Source organism: Triticum aestivum, chromosome 6A (genome assembly GCF_018294505.1).
Source record: "Triticum aestivum cultivar Chinese Spring chromosome 6A, IWGSC CS RefSeq v2.1, whole genome shotgun sequence".
NCBI classification, from domain to species: Eukaryota; Viridiplantae; Streptophyta; class Magnoliopsida; order Poales; family Poaceae; genus Triticum; species Triticum aestivum.
The window spans coordinates 587901218-587921926 of record NC_057809.1 but is presented as its reverse complement, the minus strand read 5'-3'; the positions used below and the strand labels follow the sequence as shown (position 1 = coordinate 587921926).

The window sequence follows — 20709 nt, the reverse complement described above, 5'->3', positions numbered from 1 at the left end:
AGTGGTCTTGTCAACCATCAACACTTGATGTTTTTCTTGATTTCTACCTTCGCCGATTTTAGCATTGCGAAGAGCTTGGGAATTGTTTTCGTCATCCCTTGCATACTATAGTTCATCACGACGTTCTACTAACTTGGTGATGGTGACTAGAGAATTCTGTCAATCACTATTTTATCTACAAATATTAACTCCCACTTGATTCAGGCGATTGTAGTACCCAGACAATCTGAGCACATGCTCACTGCTTGAGCTATTCTCCTCCATCTTTTAGCTATAGAACTTGTTGGAGACTTCATATCTCTCAACTCGGGTATTTGCTTGAAATATTAACTTCAACTCCTGGAACATCTCATATGGTCCATGACGTTCAAGACGTTTTTGAAGTCCCGATTCTAAGCCGTTAAGCATGGTGCACTAAACTATCAAGTAGTCATCATATTGAGCTAGCCAAACGTTCATAACGTCTGTATTTGCTCCTGCAATAGGTCTGTCACCTAGCGGTGCATCAAGGACATAATTCTTCTATGCAGCAATGAGGATAATCCTCAGATCACGGATCCAATCCGCATCATTGCTACTAACTTCTTTCAACATAGTTTTTCTCTAGGAACATATCAAAATAAACATAGGGAAGCAATAACGCGAGCTATTGATCTACAACATAGATATGCTAATGCTACCAGGACTAAGTTCATGATAAATTTAAGTTCAATTAATCATATTACTTAAGAACTCCCACTTAGATAGACATCTCTCTAATCCTCTAAGTGATCACGTGATCCAAATCAACTAAACCATAACTGATCATCACGTAAAATGGAGTAGCTTTCAATGGTGAACATCATTATGTTGATCATATCTACTATATGATTCACGCTCTACCTTTCGGTCTTAGTGTTCCGAGGCCATATCTGCATATGCTAGGCTCGTCAAGTTTAACCTGAGTATTCTGCATGTGCAAAACTAGCTTGCACCCGTTGTAGATGGACGTAGAGCTTATCACACCCGATCATTACGTGGTGTCTGGGCACGACGAACTTTGGCAACGATGCATACTCAGGGAGAACACTTTTATCTTGAAATTTAGTGAGAGATCATCTTATAATGCTACCGCCAATCAAAGCAAGATAAGATGCATAAAAGATAAACATCACATGCAATCAATATAAGTGATATGATATGGCCATCATCATGTCGTGCTTGTGATCTCCATCTCCGAAGCACCTCCATGATCGCCATCATCACCGGCGCGACACCTTGATCTCCATCGTAGCATCATTGTCGTCTCGCCAATCTTATGCTTCTATGACTATCGCTACCGCTTAGTGATAAAGTAAAGCATTATAGGGCGATTGCATTGCATACAATAAAGTGACAACCATATGGCTCCTGCCAGTTGCCGATAACTCAGTTATAAAACATGATCATCTCATACAATAAAATTTAGCATCATGTCTTGACCATATCACATCACAACATGTCCTGCAAAAACAAGTTAGACGTCCTCTACTTCGTTGTTGCAAGTTTTACGTGGCTGCTACGGGCTTAGCAAGAACCGTTCTTACCTACGCATCAAAACCACAACGATAGTTTGTCAAGTTGGTGATGTTTTAATCTTCGCAAGGACCGGGCGTAGCCACACTCGGTTCAACTAAAGTTGGAGAAACTGACACCTGCCAGCCACCTGTGTGCAAAGCACGTCGGTAGAACTAGTCTCGCGTAAGCGTACGAGTAATGTCGGTCCGGACCGCTTCATCCAACAATACCGCCGAACCAAAGTATGACATGCTGGTAAGCAGTATCAATGCGGTTGATGTAGTCGTACGTCTTCACGATCCGACCGATCCAAGCACCGAAAGCACGGCACCTCCGAGTTCTGCACACGTTCGGCTCGGTGACGTCCTCGCCTTCTCGATCCAGCAAGAGGGGCGAAGTAGTAGATGAGTTCTGGCAGCACGATGGCATGGTGACGGTGTTGGTGAAGAACAATCTTCGCAGGGCTTCGCCTAAGCACTACGAAAACTATGACGGAGGATAAACTAGAGGAGATGGGGTTGCCGGCACACGGCTTGGTGTTTCTTGATGTCTCTTGGGTGCTAGACCTACCCCTCTATTTATATGTTGAGCCTTGGGGTCGAAACTTGGAGTAAAAGCCTTCACAAAGTCGGTTTCATCCGAAAGGCAAGAGTCCTTCTCGGACTCTAGGGCCAGACGCCAGGGACCCTGGCGTCTGGCCCCTGGACTCCGCAAAACTTCCTTTTGCGCTTTCCAAAAACCTCGTGGGCTTTCCCCTTTGGCCTAGATAAACTGTTCTCGTGCCCAAACATTTCGGGAAACATCCGGAACCCCTTCCGATGGATTCCAGAACCTTTCCGTAGATCAAACACTACTATCCACATATCAATCTTTACTTCCGGACCATTCCGGAGTTCCTCGTCATATCCGTGATCTCATCCAAAACTCCGAACAACATTCAGTTACCAACATACATAACTCATAGAACTATATCGTCAAAGAACGTTAAGCGTGCGGACCCTACGGGTTCGAAAACTATGTAGACATGACCGAGACACCTCTCTTGTCAATAACCAATAGCAGGACCTGGATGCCCATATTGGCTCATACATATTCTACGAAGATCTTTATCGGTCAGACCGCATAACAACATACATTGTTCCCTTTGTCATCGGTATGTTACTTGCCCGAGATTCGATCGTCGGTATCTCAATACCTAGTTCAATCTCGTTACCGGCGAGTCTCTTTACTCATTCCGTAATACATCATCTCGCAACTAACTCATTAGTTGCAATGCTTGCAAGGCTTAAGTGATGTGCATTACCGAGAGGGCCCAGAGATACCTCTCCGACAATCGGAGTGACAAATCCTAATCTCGAAATACGCCAACCCAACAAGTACCTTCAGAGACACCTGTAGAGCACCTTTATAATCACCCAGTTACGTTGTGACGTTTGGTAGCACACAAAGTGTTCCTCCGGTAAACGGGAGTTGTATAATCTCATAGTCATAGGAACATGTATAAGTCATGAAGAAAGCAATAGCAACATACTAAATGATCGAGTGCTAAACTAACGGAATGGGTCAAGTCAATCACATCATTCTCCTAATGATGTGATCCCGTTAATCAAATGACAACTCATGTCTATGGCTAGGAAACATAACCATCTTTGATTAACGAGCTAGTCAAGTAGAGGCATACTAGTGACACTCTGTTTGTCTATGTATTCACACATGTATTATGTTTCTGCTTAATACAGTTCTAGCATGAATAATAAACATTTATCATGATATAAGGAAATAAATAATAACTTTATTATTGCCTCTAGGGCATATTTCCTTCAATCACAATAATATTAGTAGATATAACACAGAGTTAATAGATTATCAGTTACACAGGCCACTGGTTTATCGGCCGCTAACTTGATAATGATAACATGAGGTGGATCAATAACACACACGATGATCATCCGAACAAGAACAACTAGTAGAAACATAAGTAGATACATGGTTGGTAGATAGCATAGCATTCCTGAACTGAACCTCCTTCGTCTATCCCGATCGAATTTCCATGCGGGATGTGTTGCAAACTGAAAGTAGAGTCCATACACGAGTCATGCAGTCCTGAGGACCACAATAGTAACTTACAAAATTCAGCATTGATTGACAACATGATCAGAAGAAACATAGTGTCTAATTAAGTGGTTAGGTAACTTCAAAATTCATTGATTGACAACATTATCAGAAGAAACGGAGTGTGCAAATTAAGTGGTTACTCCATCATGAGGCCATACAGGTTTTGTTTCGAACAGTTGGATATACTCCTGTTTCCTAGAGATTGTATCAAAAAGCCAACATGGCATTATGCAAATGCTAATAGATTTTGATTTACAACATGCCAGTATATTTATCATTCAGATTCATGCAGGCGTCGCTTTGTCGTAGATGTTAACAAATTTCTCATAACATGATGTTCTTTAGTACTCCCAGAACTATTGGCTTTGCTTGCGAAGTAATTGTTATTCCATCACAAGAAACTGTACGATTCTGTTGTTATTATTGTTCAAGGTGTGACTATAATATTCTCCAATCTTGGAAATGTCCGACAAAATAATATAGTTTTGGATGGTACTTTTTCTATCAGTGCTAACTTATAAACTAGGTTGTTACTTATTATAACCATAATATTTCTGGCTGCTGAATGTTTATGTTTCTTTTTGTAGTGGTGAGAGTTTGTCATGAACTGGAATCCGAGGGTTTTAAGAAATGTGAGTGTCATTCAATAGATTTCACTTCTACCATTTCAAATAATGATGTATGGACAGTTACATCTTTTCTGCAAGGATAAGCTTACACTGAGGACTTCTCACCAATCATGATGACACACGTTTGAAGCCAAGAAAACATAGTCTCTATTCCTAATGTCTCAGTTGGTAGTCCGCGTTCCGGATTTATTTTCGTCCCACCTACTATGGTCTTTTTTTGTACCTGCTCCCACCCCCCGCTCAGCCGCGAGGAACCAAGAAAAACCCTCAGGGCCGAGTCCCCCACCCGCCCCCACTCGCCTAACCTCCCGTCACACCCATCTGATACGAACAAACCGGCGACAATTAACCAGCGAAAATTAACCAGCGAAAAAAATCCGAGAACGAATCGCACGAGCGAGGCCTTCTGCCCTCGAGCGAGCAGTCACACGCACCAGTCGCACACCAGATCCCTTCGCCGCCGCCCTCCATCCTTCGCCATCGCAGATCCATCCCGCCGCCGCCGCTCCATCCCTCTCTTCCCTCCAAGCTTGTCGCCGGCGGTGAAGCGTACAGCGCTCCATCCCTTCGCCTCCAGAAACCTATCACGCGCGCCGAGGCAAGGGCCTCGTGGACTCCGTCCGTCGCCGCTTGGCCGACGACCCCGCCGCCGGGCAGGAGGAGTGTTCCGCGCCGTGAGGAACCCACCACGCGCGTCAAGGCGAGGCGCCTCCTGGGTTCCGTCCGTTTCCAGAGCGAGCGCCCACGAATACCTAGCTAGCCGCCACCGTCGTGACCGTTCCAGCCACCGCCAAGGTAAGGTGCTTTCTCCATCTCAATTTCCTTCCTTCCCCATCAAGGTTAATTTGGATGCGTACTTAAGTGATTTTGGTGTTGCTCATGGGATTTGTATATGTATGTACGTGTGTCTTCGATCTACTTCGTTTGGATACGTTGTTAAGTAATTCACATCTTCCCCGTTACAATACATGCATGATCTTGTCTTGTGCTCTCGGGTTTATATATTTGCTTGCTTAACATCTATCCTACTGCCTGAAATCAGCAATCAATTTGTTCAGGAAAAGAAATCCACTTATTAGGTAGTAAAGTGAAGCAACCATATCGATCCATCAATTTGTTCATTTTATTTTGTTTGATGTGTGATGTGCTTGTGTGGTGCTTATCAGGTCCCTCTCCTTTTTGCCTGACTGAGCAAGAAGAGAAGAGAAACAGTAGGAGGAATTCAGAACTGTATTTCCTCAATTCAGATTTACCTTTGTTCAGTGACAAGTTCAGATCAAGTACATTACCCAGCCTGCACACAGGCCCCACTCACACATGATTAACTCACACGCACACCTGTACCCGGCGCCACTGAACACCACATATGGAGGAGGTGGCGCCAGTGTATAGCTAAGGCACGGCGTCATGCATGACATGGTTCTGTATTCTGTATACAGTGTGATACAAATAGTTCAAACATGCTCTGAGTGTTGAAAAATTCAAATTTGGTACCGCAATTTCTCTTGAACGATTCACTTTTGTGTTTTTATTTGTCCTGTATTTATTTTTCGATGCTGATATTGCAGGGTTTAACGACTGCTTCAATATTGTAGGAAGAGGTGTGGAACTAGAAGCATCGGTAGAAATAGTAATGAAGGCAAGACCAACTTAGAAAAGCTTTTGTTTTTTGTTTACTGTGGTCTTCTTACATAATTTAAGTTTTAGATCCAATGCATGAGCAGAAAATGCTAGGTTCTTAATACCCGTGAGACGATATGCAGGACAGTATATTTATTTATTTACTTAGGGAAGGAGAGAATATAATTTAGGTATAATGTACATGGTCATTTTACTTTTACTTTGACATATGCTTATGTTCCTTTTTTGTAGCCAGATCAAACTCGGCACAGATGCACATGCACCGCGCGCCTCACTGATGTGAGGATCCATTTCCTCAATCCCCTCTTAATCTCCAACATCTCCCCTTTCCAATGTTGGCGTACTTGACTGGAAGTGAGTGCGCGGCGGAGCAAAGCTCAGCCTGGGTCTTCATCAACGCAAAATGGGGCAGGAGGGAGCGGGAAGTTTTTCAACCGCATGAATGTGGAAGGCGCTTGACAAATCAGAGATGTATGAAGCTTTTGCCGAGGTAATTGATGAGAGAAGCTCTCATGTTTTGTTCTTGATCCTCAAACAAAGCAACTGGTCAGCGTGTTTCTGTACTATGCCCAAATGCCTTTACATGTTTCATCTTTCGTTTTTGTAGTCTTAATATATGGGTCTCATCTATTTTTGGCTGCAGATGTTTGAGAGGAGCAGCATAGACATAAGAGGGGTTCAATATTGTTAACTCACATCATCCAGACCAGGTTAGCACACATGCCATGCAGATTCTACTACTTTTGTAGCCTTTCTCTTAGATGTAAGTAGTATTTTTACTGTGCTACTCTTTGATCTCGAGTAGTTTGTTCATGTATTGTTTAAGATGCCAAATAGAATTAAATGGAATATAAGTTTCAAAGTTTCATTATGACAGATGAAATGTACACGAAGGTAAACTAATATGTCTCCTGCCACTCGTATAGTCGTGCGGTTGTCCTTGACTATAGTGTACTTAGGAGGAGGAGATGAACATGAAGAATGAGTTCGTAATGTGGTTGTCGTTGATTAATGGCACCCCCAGCAGCGGTGATAACGACCATGGGGAGGAGAGCACGAACATCAACAACCTCTTGGCCTTGTTGGCTTCTCCGACATCAATAACGACGACCAGCTCACCATACAGTTGCTAGAGTGCTAAAGAATGGTCGAGAAGAACAATTGATTGTTGATGGAGCCAATCAACAAGGACGATAAGGACGGCCACAACAGTGAGAATAAGAAGGCGGAGCTCATCGCCGTCGGCCGCCAGCTCTGCAGGGAGAAGAAGAACGACAATGCGTTAATTATAAAGAAGTCAACAATGCCACCTGGTGTGGAAAGGGTCCTCAAGGTATATGTTATCCACCATTGGTATTGACCCATTAGAATATGTAAGCCCTCGATGCAACATACGGGCAATTTATATACATCGTAGCCCATAGCAACGTTGCCTGCAGCATTGGAGTTGTATATATTAGAATTGAGTTATGATGGCATAATTTTTTCCGTCACAAGTTAAATGAGCATTGTGTAAAAGTCTAACTAAGTTTTCTTCCGCATTCTTCTATAAATTGGAAGTCCAATATAGATTTCTCAATGTATCATTTTGGGATTATTTGACCATCGGACAATATTGCCATGCTGACCATTTCTCTTGTCTTTGCAATATCTATAGGATCTAATGTAAAAGTATAATGTGCTTCACAGATTTTTTATTTCTTTTGATTTTGCCTTGCTTGTTATTTATGCTTATAGCTTTATATGCGAGATTCTATTTAGCGACACCTTTTTCAATTGTTAATTGACGTGCTTCTGAGTTTATCAATCAGGTGAGGCATGTGGTGACCTTTCGGAATATCGTTTTCTTCTTCCTTGCATCTCAAATGCAAGCAACCATGCTTCTACCAAGGCTTAGAAGAAATGAAGATGTATGTTCCAGAACCTCTTTTATATTATTTCATCACAAAAATTTACTGCAATATTTGCTCTTTTTCGTAAATACACATGATAGACTTGAACAATCTTCTGTTATATTGCATGATGCCCAATTGATATGGTACGAGAAAAAAAATTCTGATTGTAAGGTTTATCTTCATATAGCAACTTCCATGAAATATGTTGCAACTTCAGAAATCTAAAATGATGGTTTTAATATTAATGTCCGGGATGAGGCCATAGGTTTTTTTGATCCGTATCTAATTTTTCAAAGGTTGAAGATGTCTTTACTGTCAAGTTTATAGTCATCAAATGGTCCTTCATTACCTGATTGCAGGCTGTTGTCAAGAATTTCACCCCACCCATTGCATTGGATGTCACCTATGGCTGCAGCAATAGTGTGTCAATCAAGCTCACGTGAATTGAGCTACGCAATGTCCTATTATTACTCTGTTACTCAAAGAGTTGGTATCCCTAAATAGTAAGAACAGAGAAGATTCTTAGTGAGTTATTACACGTATTCTATTCTGATCTCCTATAAAAATCTTTTGTGGTTTAAGCACAACCCATATTATGGTTCTTTTATACCAATTAAGTTCACTATTCAACGAAATTCCTTTTCACTGAAATAAGAACCACGTAATGCTTACAATTGATCTGGTCAGCTAGATAACTAAATGAGTTAAAATTATGCGTACTATCTTTTGACATATGTAACGTGGGGTAGAAGACCAGTGTCTCTCGCTAGGGATTTCTGGAGGCAACATCCCTCTGATTGTATGCACTTAACTATTTTGCTTCTGGCTTCCTGCTATTTTATTTTATGTTGTCTGCAGATGCAAATTCTTTTACGACTAATCAGTCTCGGATAATACTTCAACCCAGACATCAACGGAGCAAAGAACTTGATTAAAAGCTACATTCCTGATTACCAATGCCTAGCTATTTTTTATCTTGACTAACACAAAGGGTGCAATATGTAGGTTCAAGGAGCTCCGACGCTTTCTATGACCAAAGTATTCATTCAAGCCAGATTTTCTTTCAAGATAACAATAATGCCTAGGAGCATCCCTATCCATTGAACAATACCGGAGAGATAGAGCGCTACTGCCTTACACTTTTCAATATCCCTAGCTTTATTTTCATTATTGTGATAATTGTGGTATTTAAAAATTTAGAATGCCTTGTGCGATTATCTGTGGATTTTGCAACCCATGTAATCTCCTATTAGACTGGATATGATCAAAATAATTCAGCTTTTCATCATTGGTTGTCATCAAGTAGAGCTTATTTTGTGGATGGATGCATTGGTTTATGTTTCCAGGCTTTTAGTTTTTCCCTTATAATATTCAGTTGATTCCCATGAGGGGCGGCGACCCATGCTGGACGTGTGATGAGGGGAGTGTTGTTGATGCGGTATGGGAGATGTCTCGTGGAGAGAGGGGAGGGTGAAAAAGTGGTGGATCGCAAATGTTTGGATGTGCTCGATCTAAGATTGGTATGCATGCTTCAACAATAGTACTTACTTATGTTATGTGAGGAGTAATGTAAGATGCAGTGAAACATGGTGGGCATGGCTTCATGACAGACCTGGCGGACAGATATCAAGGGTGATGTTGAGGCCGGCGGCGAAAGAAATGGCCGCTCCTCAATGCAAGTGAGAAGGCTGATCGATTCCCGTGGAGCAATGCAATGTTGCATCAGAATGTATTGGGTTCCATTTTCGGACGGAGAAGAAGTGATTAAGGCATGTGCACGATTCATTTGTTCATTCATTTAATCCTTCCTTATTTCACTCAACTTAGATTCATTAACTTTTGCACTTGCTCATGATTGATGGATTGAGAAATTTAGTGACATTAATTGCAATGAGGACTATCATATATCCATAAAACTCAGATTTTTTTTCACTAGAACATGATCATGATGAGCCAGTAAGATTTTTGATTTTTTTTAAATGCCCGTGGCAACGCGGTGGGGATAAGGGATGTGTGATGTGCTTGTGTGGTGAGAGGCGAGGAGTGGCTTTTCCTTTTTGTGGGAAGCTGTTCATATTTGTCTATTCTATTTTTAAATTCAAGATACATACAATTATTTATCATCATTATAATCGAGATAATAAATATTTATTTATTCCAGTGTGTGTTGAGTTATTTTGTTTTTGATTTTAATATGCTCTCATGGAATGGTAAAAAATTGGTTCATCCAATTTAAAAGTGGAGTACTCTATGTTTGCATGTTCTTACATTTTTCATGTGAAATCTTCATGCTAACTGTATGAAGTACTCATGCAGGATGGTTACAAGTCAATGAAGATTTTTTTACTATAATTGCTCAAGTACTGTGCGAAGGAAGTTGAAGACAATATTCCTGATATTTTAGGAGATGCAAGTGAAGTGGAATAATGAAAATACATTACACCAAGTACATTTGTCAATTGTTACTGTAATTTTTTTCTATACATGTGAAATTGGAAGTGCATTATGCTTATGTATGCAATCAGAAAAAAATTTAAAAGGCCCATGGCAACGCACGGGCATGGTACTAGTTATACTAGTATTGATGTCCATTGTACTGTATCAAGACTTGATGGTCTGTTTTCTCACCTTGTTTTCATGCCTCTCGGCGTTGGCATGATCTTTACTTCATATATATGTACTCCCTCTGTCTGAAAAAACTTGTCATCAAAATGGACAAAAATGGGTGTATCTAGAAATGATGACAAAAAGGGGTTTTGTCCATTTTGATGACAAGTATTTCCGGACAGATGGAGTATGCGTTATGATGCCTCCAAAAAGGATCTAATTTTATATTCCATCTAAATATGGCTTTTGTCGTCCAACAATTCTGAAAAGAAAAATCATGTGTTACCTTCTGCAATTTGAATAAGAATATTTCCTTACAGTCTGCAATTTAAGTGTCACTATTTATGTCTAACATTGAACGATGAAACTACTTTAATACTTATAAAAAATTTGGATGACGTGGTTAATAAAAAGAACACTTCTTTTCTTGGAACAGCTACTACTACATTGATATTTCTTGTCACAAAATTGTCACTTCTTGAGTGTGTACGTAGAGACAAATGCACAGGGCACGCCGTCCCATCTAGTATAGGTAGATACATGGTTGGTAGATAGCATAGCAGCATTGGTGAAGTGAACCTCCTTCATCTCTATATTGGTAGAATCACAAGAGCAATGATCTCAGCTTCTCACACCACAAGAGACCCATGGGCATCAGCATTTGGCACCTTGCCCTTCCCACCAACCGAGGGTAGGGTGCGAGCGTAGCAGGCCTCCATGAAGCGCTCGAACGACGCCTCGCACTTGGCGGCGCACACATCCAGGCTATCGTCCGAGTTATCGTCGAACGAGTCGTCCGCCATGCACGCCTTGTAGAACTCGGCCTCCGAGTCATCCTCGCTGTTCCGTGGCACCATCACGCCAACAGCCTCCTCGCGGTCCTCCTCCGCCTTCCTCTTGGAGCCGCACACCGCCTTGACGATGAAATCCGCCTCCTTCTCCGCCTTGGCCTGGTCCTTCTCGCTGGCGGCCATCGGGATGGCAAACTGCACCTTCTCGCCGGCCATCGCTGGATCTCTCTCCCTGTGGGTTAGGGTTAGGATTTGGTGGATTGGGGATTTCGCTGTCTCTCTCTCTCTCGCTGGATCTGAAACGAAGGTGGGGACGAGGTGGCGGCGGCTGGCGTATATATCTGCGAACCCTAACCAAGCCCAAGAGCCACCTCGGGTCGGACTCAGGTCCCGTCTCCGGACCGGCCTCTTCCGTTGTGGTCTAGGCTGGGCTGGGCTGGGCCCCATCTGTTCTTTCTTTCTTTCCACTAGCTTGTTGGCAGTATCCTCGAAAGAAAACAAATCTACTACGTAGCGTTTTGCGCGAGCAACTAGTTAACGAGCGCTCCTTCGGGAGCCTCGCAACGATCAGCGCCATTTGACGTGCTCTCAGTCATTCGTCACATGTCGCGTTCTGGACGCTCCTTCCAGGTTTTATTTTTTTTTATTTTTTCGCACGTGTTTTCGGCTTTTAAACGGGTTTTTTCGACGTTTTGGTTTTTCCCCGGTCCTCCTTAGCTTTTCGACAAAAAAGTTTGCACGAAAAAACGTGTTCTATTTTTTTCGTGAAAAGTCACGGTTTTCTTCCGCGAGAGGCATGATTGGGCTTTAGCGAGAGTCACGGCCGTGCCTTTCGGAAACGAAAAAAACGTGTTTTCTGTTTTTTTTTCTTTCGTGAGAGTCACGATTTTACTTCCGCGAAAGACACGGTTGTGCTTTCGCGAGAGTCACGGCCGTGCCTCTCGGAAACGGAAAAACAAAACGTGTTTTCTGTTTTTTTTTCTTTCACAAGAGTCACGGTTGTGCTTCCGCGAGAGGCACGGTTGTGCTTTTGCGAGAGTCACGGCCGTGCCTCTCGGAAAGAGAAAAAAATACGCGTTTTCTGTTTTTTCTTTTCTTTTGCGAGAGTCACGGTTTTGCTTTTGCCAGAGGCACGGTTGTGCTTTCGCGAGTCACGGGACGGGTGTGCCTCTTTCGGAAAGGAAAAAAATGTGTTTTCTGTTTTTTTCCTTCCACGAGAGTCACGGTTTTGCTTCTGCGAGAGGCACGGGTGTGCCTCTTTCGGAAAGGAAAAAAAACCATGCTTCCGGTTTGGTTTTTTCGTCCGGTTTTTTTCGTCGGGTTTTTTTCATAAAAAAAGTTCGTCAAAACCTATCAACATGGGATCTAATTTTGAAGATCTCGACGCGAGGAATCCAATGATGAAAATGGTTTGAGATTTGGACGCACGATTTAAGAGATAAAATGTTTTGAATAAACGGATCTATGAAAAAAGGGAAATCTTCCAGGTTGCGACAAGCAGGGCCGTCTCTAGAAATTCGGGGCCCCAGTGCGAAAAGCAAAATGGGGCCCTAATTTTTATAGAAAATGACTCAAGCATTATCTCACTTAATTATAAATTTTAATTATTTGTAATTTCATAGAATACTTAGAAATTTGTCAAATATCGATGCAAAAACAAAAGATATAACTAAAGCAATAAAACTGATCTCATTGTGCGGAAAAGTGTCATCCGTCTTGTGTTCCTTGAAATCTCCAATTATATCTTCATAATTACTCTTCTCCAAGACATTATTTTCAATTGCTATTGTCCCCAATTCATTGCGACTTTTATGTGTCATGGTACAAGCAAGTAGAAATTCAACAATATTAGTATTTGGAGTTTGATTTTCAAAATTAGTGTGTGATCCTTTCACAACAAATGTATCAAGAGCACGCCTTTGAGATTGAGCTTCTGCTTCTAGTCTTCGTCTCTTCCTATGCTTTTGGTAGTAGAATAATACTCCTTCCGTCCGGAAATACTTGTCCTTAAAATGGTTATATTTAAACTTATTTTAGTTATAGATACATCCATTTACAACCATTTTGAGGACAAATATTTCCGGACAGAGGGAGTACTTCTTATTTCTAGAATGCATGATGATTCTTATTTATAAACCAAAAATAATAATATTGACCCATTAGAACTCATGATTATAGGCTTATACGGAATAAAAAAAGAATAAAGATTGATTTTGAACGAGCAACTATTAAAAATCTTGGATGCGTGACACTATATTCCCCCAAACAATTCAACTGCAGAGCAATTTGCCGAGAAATAATAATATAATGATACGGGAGCAGTAGGGCTTTGCAGTTTGTATCAATCAAAATTCTAAAAAAAAAGAGCTTGTAGGGCACCGATTACTTAAACGCCGCTGGTCACCTGTGTTCTAAACGGCGTGGTGGTGTCGGCTGGCGCAGCGGTGTCAACCGGCGCCTGATATTTCCGTGCGGTTTCGGCGCTGCCGGCCACCTGTAGCCTGCTAATTTCCGATCTACAGAGAGAGCCAGATAGCAGATTTCAGTCGGGTAGAAAGACAGGCAAGAAATCTATATATACGTGATGCCTTTTCGTCTCGCGATCGATCAATCAGATTCAGATCGGGACAGGGAGATTGCCTGCAATGAGGCCCAAAAGGAGAGATTCAGGCGAATAGGCACACTTGACCAATACATACATTTGGACCCAAATTGGGGGCCCCTGAATTTTGGGGGCCTTGTGCGAGCGCACAACTCGCACAGGCCCCTCATGTGCGCCACTTGTCGTGACCCGAAAAGATGGAGTGTTCTTTGCAACGAGTATTCCTTAATTAGTGATTTCGGTGTTTTGCCAGCGTTTTTTTTTGGCTGGATTTTTCTTGAGACAATTTCTTGACCGGATTTGGTTATTTCCAAAGGTTTCTGTTAAAATACGTTGCAAAAAAAAGATATTTTTGTGGGTTTCAAAAAAATCATGAATTCTGAAAAATAATATTTGACTTTTTTCCAAATTTTTGTGATTTTTAAATATGTTTAAAGCCCAAAAAAATTAGAATTTTAGATTTTTTTTTGTGATTTAAAAATATTTAGGATTAGTTGTTTTTTAAACTTCAAAAAAATCCACGTGTTTCCAATAAATGTTCATAAAATTTTCAAGGCATTCATGAATTTAAAATATGTTCATGTATACAAAAAAACTAGGATATGAAAAAATGTTCAGGAATTCAAAATAATGTTCCCAAATTTAAAAAATATTCGCAAATTAATAAAACATGATTTTAAAACAACATTTTGAAAAATATCGCAAATTTAAAAATGTTCACGAATGATTTTCAAAAATTATTCATTATTTTTAAAATAAAAAAAGAAGGAAAATAAAAAATGGAGATAACTTGTAAAATCATCAAAGAAAAATCAGAAAAATAAATTTTCACCCGCCGGGTTCTAGAATCAAACTTTCCCAAAACTGATGGGAGAAAGAATAGTGGGCCAGTCTACAAACGCCCAGGAGGGTATGTGTGTGGTCGCTATCCAGCGACCCATGCATAGAATAGGAAATCCCACCGACTCCCTATCAGGATTGTCCAATAAAAAATAAAGAAAAAACACTACAACTTGTAAACTTAGGTTGTCAAGTGTAAAAAAAAACACTTGCTTACACTACTGAGTGCAACAGTGGACTTCGTTCTAATGCCACCTTCTCCTCCACACGCTAGGCCTTAGGAGTGATACAGTGCTACACACCATGGAGGCATGCAGGACGTTCCAGGCTATTGCTGATGCGGAGCTCACTCGAGATATGAGCATGAGCTCAGAAACCGATACAAGACAACAAATTCATGTGATGATAGAGCACACTAAGATTAGAGAAGTTCATAAACGCTTCATGGGGCGATCTGGATGGTGCAAGGACATCTACGAGGGGGCTCTTCAAAGTTCTTTACCGATGCATTACTTCGTAACCAATTTTTGGATGAGCTAAAAGGACATTAAGCAGGTAGAGATGGGACATGAGGGTAGTTTCAAAGTAGGTGTGGTGTCATGAAGACCAATGTGCATGGTGTTATATCTGAGATGGGAGCTCCCGGGTAACTTGGATCCGGTGACACTCTTAGCCCTAGCGCGTTGCAAGGCATTGGCATTAGCAGGTGATCTCTATATCAAAATTGTGCTTTTCGCGAGAGGCACAACTTGTGCTTCCCGAAAAGGGAACAACACAATTATGCTTTTCAGAAGGAAAAAAATATAGATGTGCTTCTCAAAAATGGGACAAGTACAACATGCACCGTCAAAAGAATGAGGAAAAAAAGTATTCTCAAAAAACTATGATGATCACTAAACATTGACGAAGAACATAAAGGTCTCGAAGATCCAAGGTCCCCCATCTCTCAGCGCCAAGATGGCAGCTGGTGGCGAGGGGACATAAAATTCTCAGACGAGGACGGCGACGGCGGCACTAGAGCCTTCCCGGCCATGGCGAATAATCAGCTAAGAAGCGTTTTTCTTTTTTTTGAGAAATGCTAGCGAGGCGGTTGAGCGAGGACGGCGAGCGAACGAAATCAATAGCTGTTGGGCCACGGCCCGCTCAACACGCCTGCGAGAGCTGTAGCTCCCATCGGCGGTCGGCGCTCCCGTCGCCCTCCACGCCGCCGTCCGTCTCTCGAAGCTTGTTTTTGCTTCTTTATATCTGCACTCCCCGACCTCTCGTGCGCCGGAGTGAACTGGGACCGGCTGGAGATAGGGTCGAGGGGGCCGATGGTGGCCGGCGAGCACCGGCGCCGGCAACGGGAGTGATGGAGGAGGCGGAGGGACAGGCGCCGTGGTGGAAAACGCGCGCGGGGGGGAGCGGGCTGGGGCAGGCGCGGCCGGCCTCTCGGGCTAGGGTAAGAACGATCTGGACTGTACAACCTATACGACACTGAGATATATTCAGTCCCACATCGCCGATTTCAGCGATTTCCACTGCTGTATAAAAATTTGCCACCATACTGGTATCATCACCAAGCAACAGTAGAGGATACCTGGAATGCTAGTGTTCCACAGTAGGGGATCGTTTTCTTCATGCATCGGTGCTCCTGATTTTTGAAACTTGGAGTATATGTCCCTCTGTGCTAGCGTCTGGTGTGACGCAATGGATGATAATGGTAGCTTCTCACAGAGGATTTGAGACCACACATCAGTATTCTCATGGCGCTATCCGTGAGTTGCATGCCGACCTTTCGTTGTTTTATCATCGACCCAGTGCCTTCTCCAGATATCAGAACTATTTAGGATCCTTGGAATTGTTCTGACCACGTATGTTGCCATATTATTGGATCCTTCTCCAGCTGAAAACTTTTTAGGATCCTTCTCCAGTTATTGGAACTTTTTAGGACCTCTTTGATGATTTTTCAATTGGAGTCTTCCGTTATTAACTCTCATGCTCTTCATAGAGTTACAAGTAAAATATTGCAATACTGGTGGATTGGATCCCAGAAAACTCTGTTTCACATACCGAGTTTCCTCTGGACATTTCGTTACTGATTGTGTAAAGAACAATCTTACTAATGTCGCTACGGTATATCATAACTGTCGCAGACTGCACTGTAGTTTCTATCTACAATCCCACCCAGTGTGTAAATGGGTTGGTTAAATCTGTAGATGATATGTGGCAGCACCTCATTAGCTATTTGGTTGATTGACATGCCCTTTTCTGTGTACATGTTTGCTTTTACAAAATTACTCCCTCTGTAAAGAAAAATAAGAGCGTTATAGTGATCCAAACGCTCTTATATTTCTTTAAAGAGGGAGTATAACCTTTAAACTCATGAAACCCTATGTTTTCAGCTCAGATAATTGCACGTGATTGGTGTAATGTCGTGGATAAACCAAAGGCATATGTATGCGTCCTCAGAACTTTGTTATTGGTGAACATATTCTTACACCATCTTCAGGCATCGAGTCTCCAACTAAGGTAATGCTTGTTTTTGTAATTTGGATGTATTGAATTCCTTTGTGGGCCGTAGATCAGAACAACCTTTCTTGGGACTCAGAGGTTAACTGCCTAAGGATTTTTTTTTTTCTTTTTTGACAGGATGTGCTATAAGTGCGAATTGATAGTTTTACTGTTTTGAGCACTGAAGCTGGTTGAATCGAAAAAATTAATCTTCAATGTGGTATGAGACGTGGCAGGGGAAGCCATCAGATTAGCTTGTGATGCTACAAATGACTCCCTGATTAGTGCTGGATACAGTTGTGATATAAAGGTTTGATGATGCTGTTGTACTTCAGTTCAATTACAGTTTATTTCATTTTCACAAGAAAGATTACAATATGTTCCAATGCCTGTTAAGTAAATGCATCTCCTTTATGGAATGCCAATGTACATTTCATCTTCCATTCTCTTATCACTGGTTAAATGTTGTTCCTCTTCTAATCCACCACCAATAATAGCCACTGTTGAGCTTTTGTTTGCTAGTATGGATTAACTTTGCTGCGCGCGAGCATAGCATGCACTCCTAGGCCAAGTAGGAAAAGAAAGGAGGTCGATAGAAGAGGGAGGTGGTGCAAGTGTTGTTCCCGGGACAAGGAGAGGTATCTTGTCGACGGCGTGGAGCTGCTCCCGATCCCTTAACCATTCCTAAGCTAGGACGGAGCTGATGTCCACAGAAGGAAGAAGATACAAGTGTCATTGGATTTGGATCTAGTGGTCTAGAAGCACGGATGCGCTGCGGACAAACTCCTATAAAAAGCACAAGCAATTGGAAAGGCCGTTCGTCTCACTGAAGCACACTTCCAACCCCGGCCATGGCCACCAGTAGTGGAAAAGCCCTTCCCAAATTTTGACAAATCAATTTCAATCTGTCTACATATCACCAGGTAATAGAGGATATCACAAACAAATGCAAGAAGATATGCATGAGAAACAAATGAATAAATATTCAGATTCACAAAGAAAAATAATCACAAAACGTTTTATGAAGAAACCACAGAACTATATTACAGACTTTATAGCTCTGCAGCTAAGATGAGCCTCCTATTATAAACTCTTTATTCAAATGGCACTTATCATTCTACCAGACCTATCAATCTTGTTCATGAAGCAACAAATCTAGCTATCGAAGGTAAGAACGTACGTACATGCCTCATTACATGTGCAATATAAGTAAGCACTCTGAGCACCATCAAACATAGTGCTCATCTTCCTCCTGAAATGCTTGACATTGTGCCAACACTCTTTGATGAAGGATATGACATGATGTATGAATCGAATCCTTCATTTTGCATCAAGGCCAGTGCTTGGAAGCTCTGGTGTGCTGGTAGCTCTGGTGGTTCAATATGCCCATCTAGGTATTGGATCACTTGCCGCATGCTAGGCCTTGCACATGCAAATGGGTGTGAGCACAGTAGTCCTAGCTTCAGTGCCAGATGTGCCTCGCTGACATTGTACTGCCCTTTAAGTCTTATATCTATTGCATCATCTAGTGACCCTTGTTGCACATGCTCAAGCGCCCAATCAACCAACATGACCAGCTCATCTTGTGTGCTCTGCATGATAGGTCTTTGTCCACAAGTGACCTCCAGAATAAATACACCAAAGGCAAATACGTCGGTGAGAGGAGTACCCTTGCCCGTGCGTGCTAGCTCCGGAGCAATGTATCCAATGGTGCCAGCAACACGAGTAGTTTCTTGCTCAACGCCATGATCATACAACCTTGCTAGACCGAAATCACCCAACCGTGCATTCAACTCATCATCGAGGAGCACATTGCTTGCCTTGATGTCTCGGTGGACAACTACCTTCTCCCACTCCTCGTGGAGATAAATCAGTGCAGATGCGATGCCCCTAATGATCCAAATCCTTTGGTCCCAACTTAATGTGGAGTTGTCCACTTCACCATACAAGTACTTATCGAGGCTTCCTTTGGGCATGTACTCATACACTAACAGGAGCTCACCTTGACGTCTGCAATAGCCAAGCAAGTGCACAAGATTTGGATTCTGAAGGCGGCCAATGCTGACAATTTCTGCAATGAATTCCTTCATGCCTTGCCTGGAGTCGTGCGACACCCTCTTCACAGCTATCCTTAGTTTGGAGCTTGGCAGCTCTCCTCTGTATACTCTTCCAAATCCTCCGGCCCCTAGGAGGTTTTTGTTGTCAAATCCTTCTGTTGCACGGAACAAATCCTTGTACGAGAAGCGGTGTGGGCCGAATTCGACCTCCCAGTCGTCACGTACTTCTGCATACCTGAAATGCCTCCGCACAAGCAGGGAAATAACGGCAGCCACAGACAGGATGAGTGCTGCTGTTGCAAGTGGTAGAATGATCTGCAATACTGGTAGACGACGTCGATTCTTGGTATGAGGATCAAGAGGTAGTTTTGGCAGCATGGTGAGATTGATAGCTGGAGCAGGACTGTTCATGCCAAAACTCCAACCGAGCACATAGTGCTTCGTTATCTTGCCTTCTGCAGATGAGAAGCCGATGTATGCCACATCTGTGAGCACGCTTGAGAGGTTGTAGTTGGCTGATACTATTGGTCTTGTAGGCTTGGCCATGCCGAGAGGAGCCATGGTGGCATCAATCTGCATCTTCTCTCCATGGTAGTCCACCCACACCTGCATCACCTCTTGGCTATCGAGACTCAAACTCTGGAAGGTGCCATTCTTGTCATGGTAGAAACCGGCATCATGGGATTGTATGGAGCGGAGACTGTTGACGTCAATACCAACATGGTTGTCATTCATGTCTTGGAGCTCCCAGTTCTGGAAGGTGTCTAGCTCGATTGCGAAGATGTGGTTTGTCTGATTGCCATCATTCTGATTGCTGAGAAGTCCCAAGTACTGCATCCGCATCGCCGTGGACAAATTCTTGCTCGGCGCAATGAACATGGCGATTCCATTGCTGCTCAAGTCCTTGTAGATGGAGACCATGGCGAAGATGAACGAAACGGAGAAGGATTGTACAGCCTTGTTGGATGAATTGCGGAAGCGCAGCGGGTCAGGATAGAATGCGCGGCCCATGCTCCGGGACGTGCCGTTGGTAAGCATAAGTAACCCGTTGGGCGTGACCGAGGCCGCGCCGTCGAGGGTGAGGCTAGTGTTGGAAAAGCCGGAGTAGCTGAACTGGTGCTCATCGCCGGCAATGAAGGGTGGTGCCACGCTAAGGCCAAGAGAGAGTAGTAGCTTGAGTAGCAACAAGGAGATACGCTTCATGCCGGACATGGTCATGAGCATGGGCATGAAAAATGGCTGGCATAAGCAGGTGCATGTATGGATGTTATTATAGCTGGGAAATGCCGGACCTCTTACTCTACTCGGCCGTGTATCAGTCAAATCAGAGGACTCTCAACATTGCATTGCATGCAGTCTTTTCACCAACGGTAGGCCTTCCTTTTTGTTAACTTAGCTCTAGAACACTGCTTTGATCCAACTTTATGTGTCTAAGCTACTGCGTCCTAGTTTTGCTTGCGTCACAGACCAAAGACATTGATTTAGATTAGCTTGAACATCGAT

The 20709-nt window shown here is 42.6% G+C and overlaps 1 protein-coding gene and 1 long non-coding RNA gene across 2 annotated transcripts; one reads left to right on the top strand and one right to left on the bottom strand.

Annotated features, from left to right (window-relative positions):
• Positions 1-17039: 17039 nt before the first annotated feature.
• On the top strand, positions 17040-17517 carry LOC123131168 (uncharacterized). The gene is made up of 2 exons (XR_006464086.1): positions 17040-17167; positions 17288-17517. It is a non-coding gene; the product is annotated as an uncharacterized lncRNA (long non-coding RNA).
• Positions 17518-18390: 873 nt separating this feature from the next.
• LOC123131167 (L-type lectin-domain containing receptor kinase SIT2-like) lies at positions 18391-20481 on the bottom strand. Its single transcript, XM_044550902.1, has one exon. The coding sequence runs from the start codon at positions 20434-20436 to the stop codon at positions 18391-18393; it is 2046 nt and encodes a 681-aa protein (XP_044406837.1). The 5' UTR covers positions 20437-20481.
• Between the last annotated feature and the right edge of the window lie 228 nt (positions 20482-20709).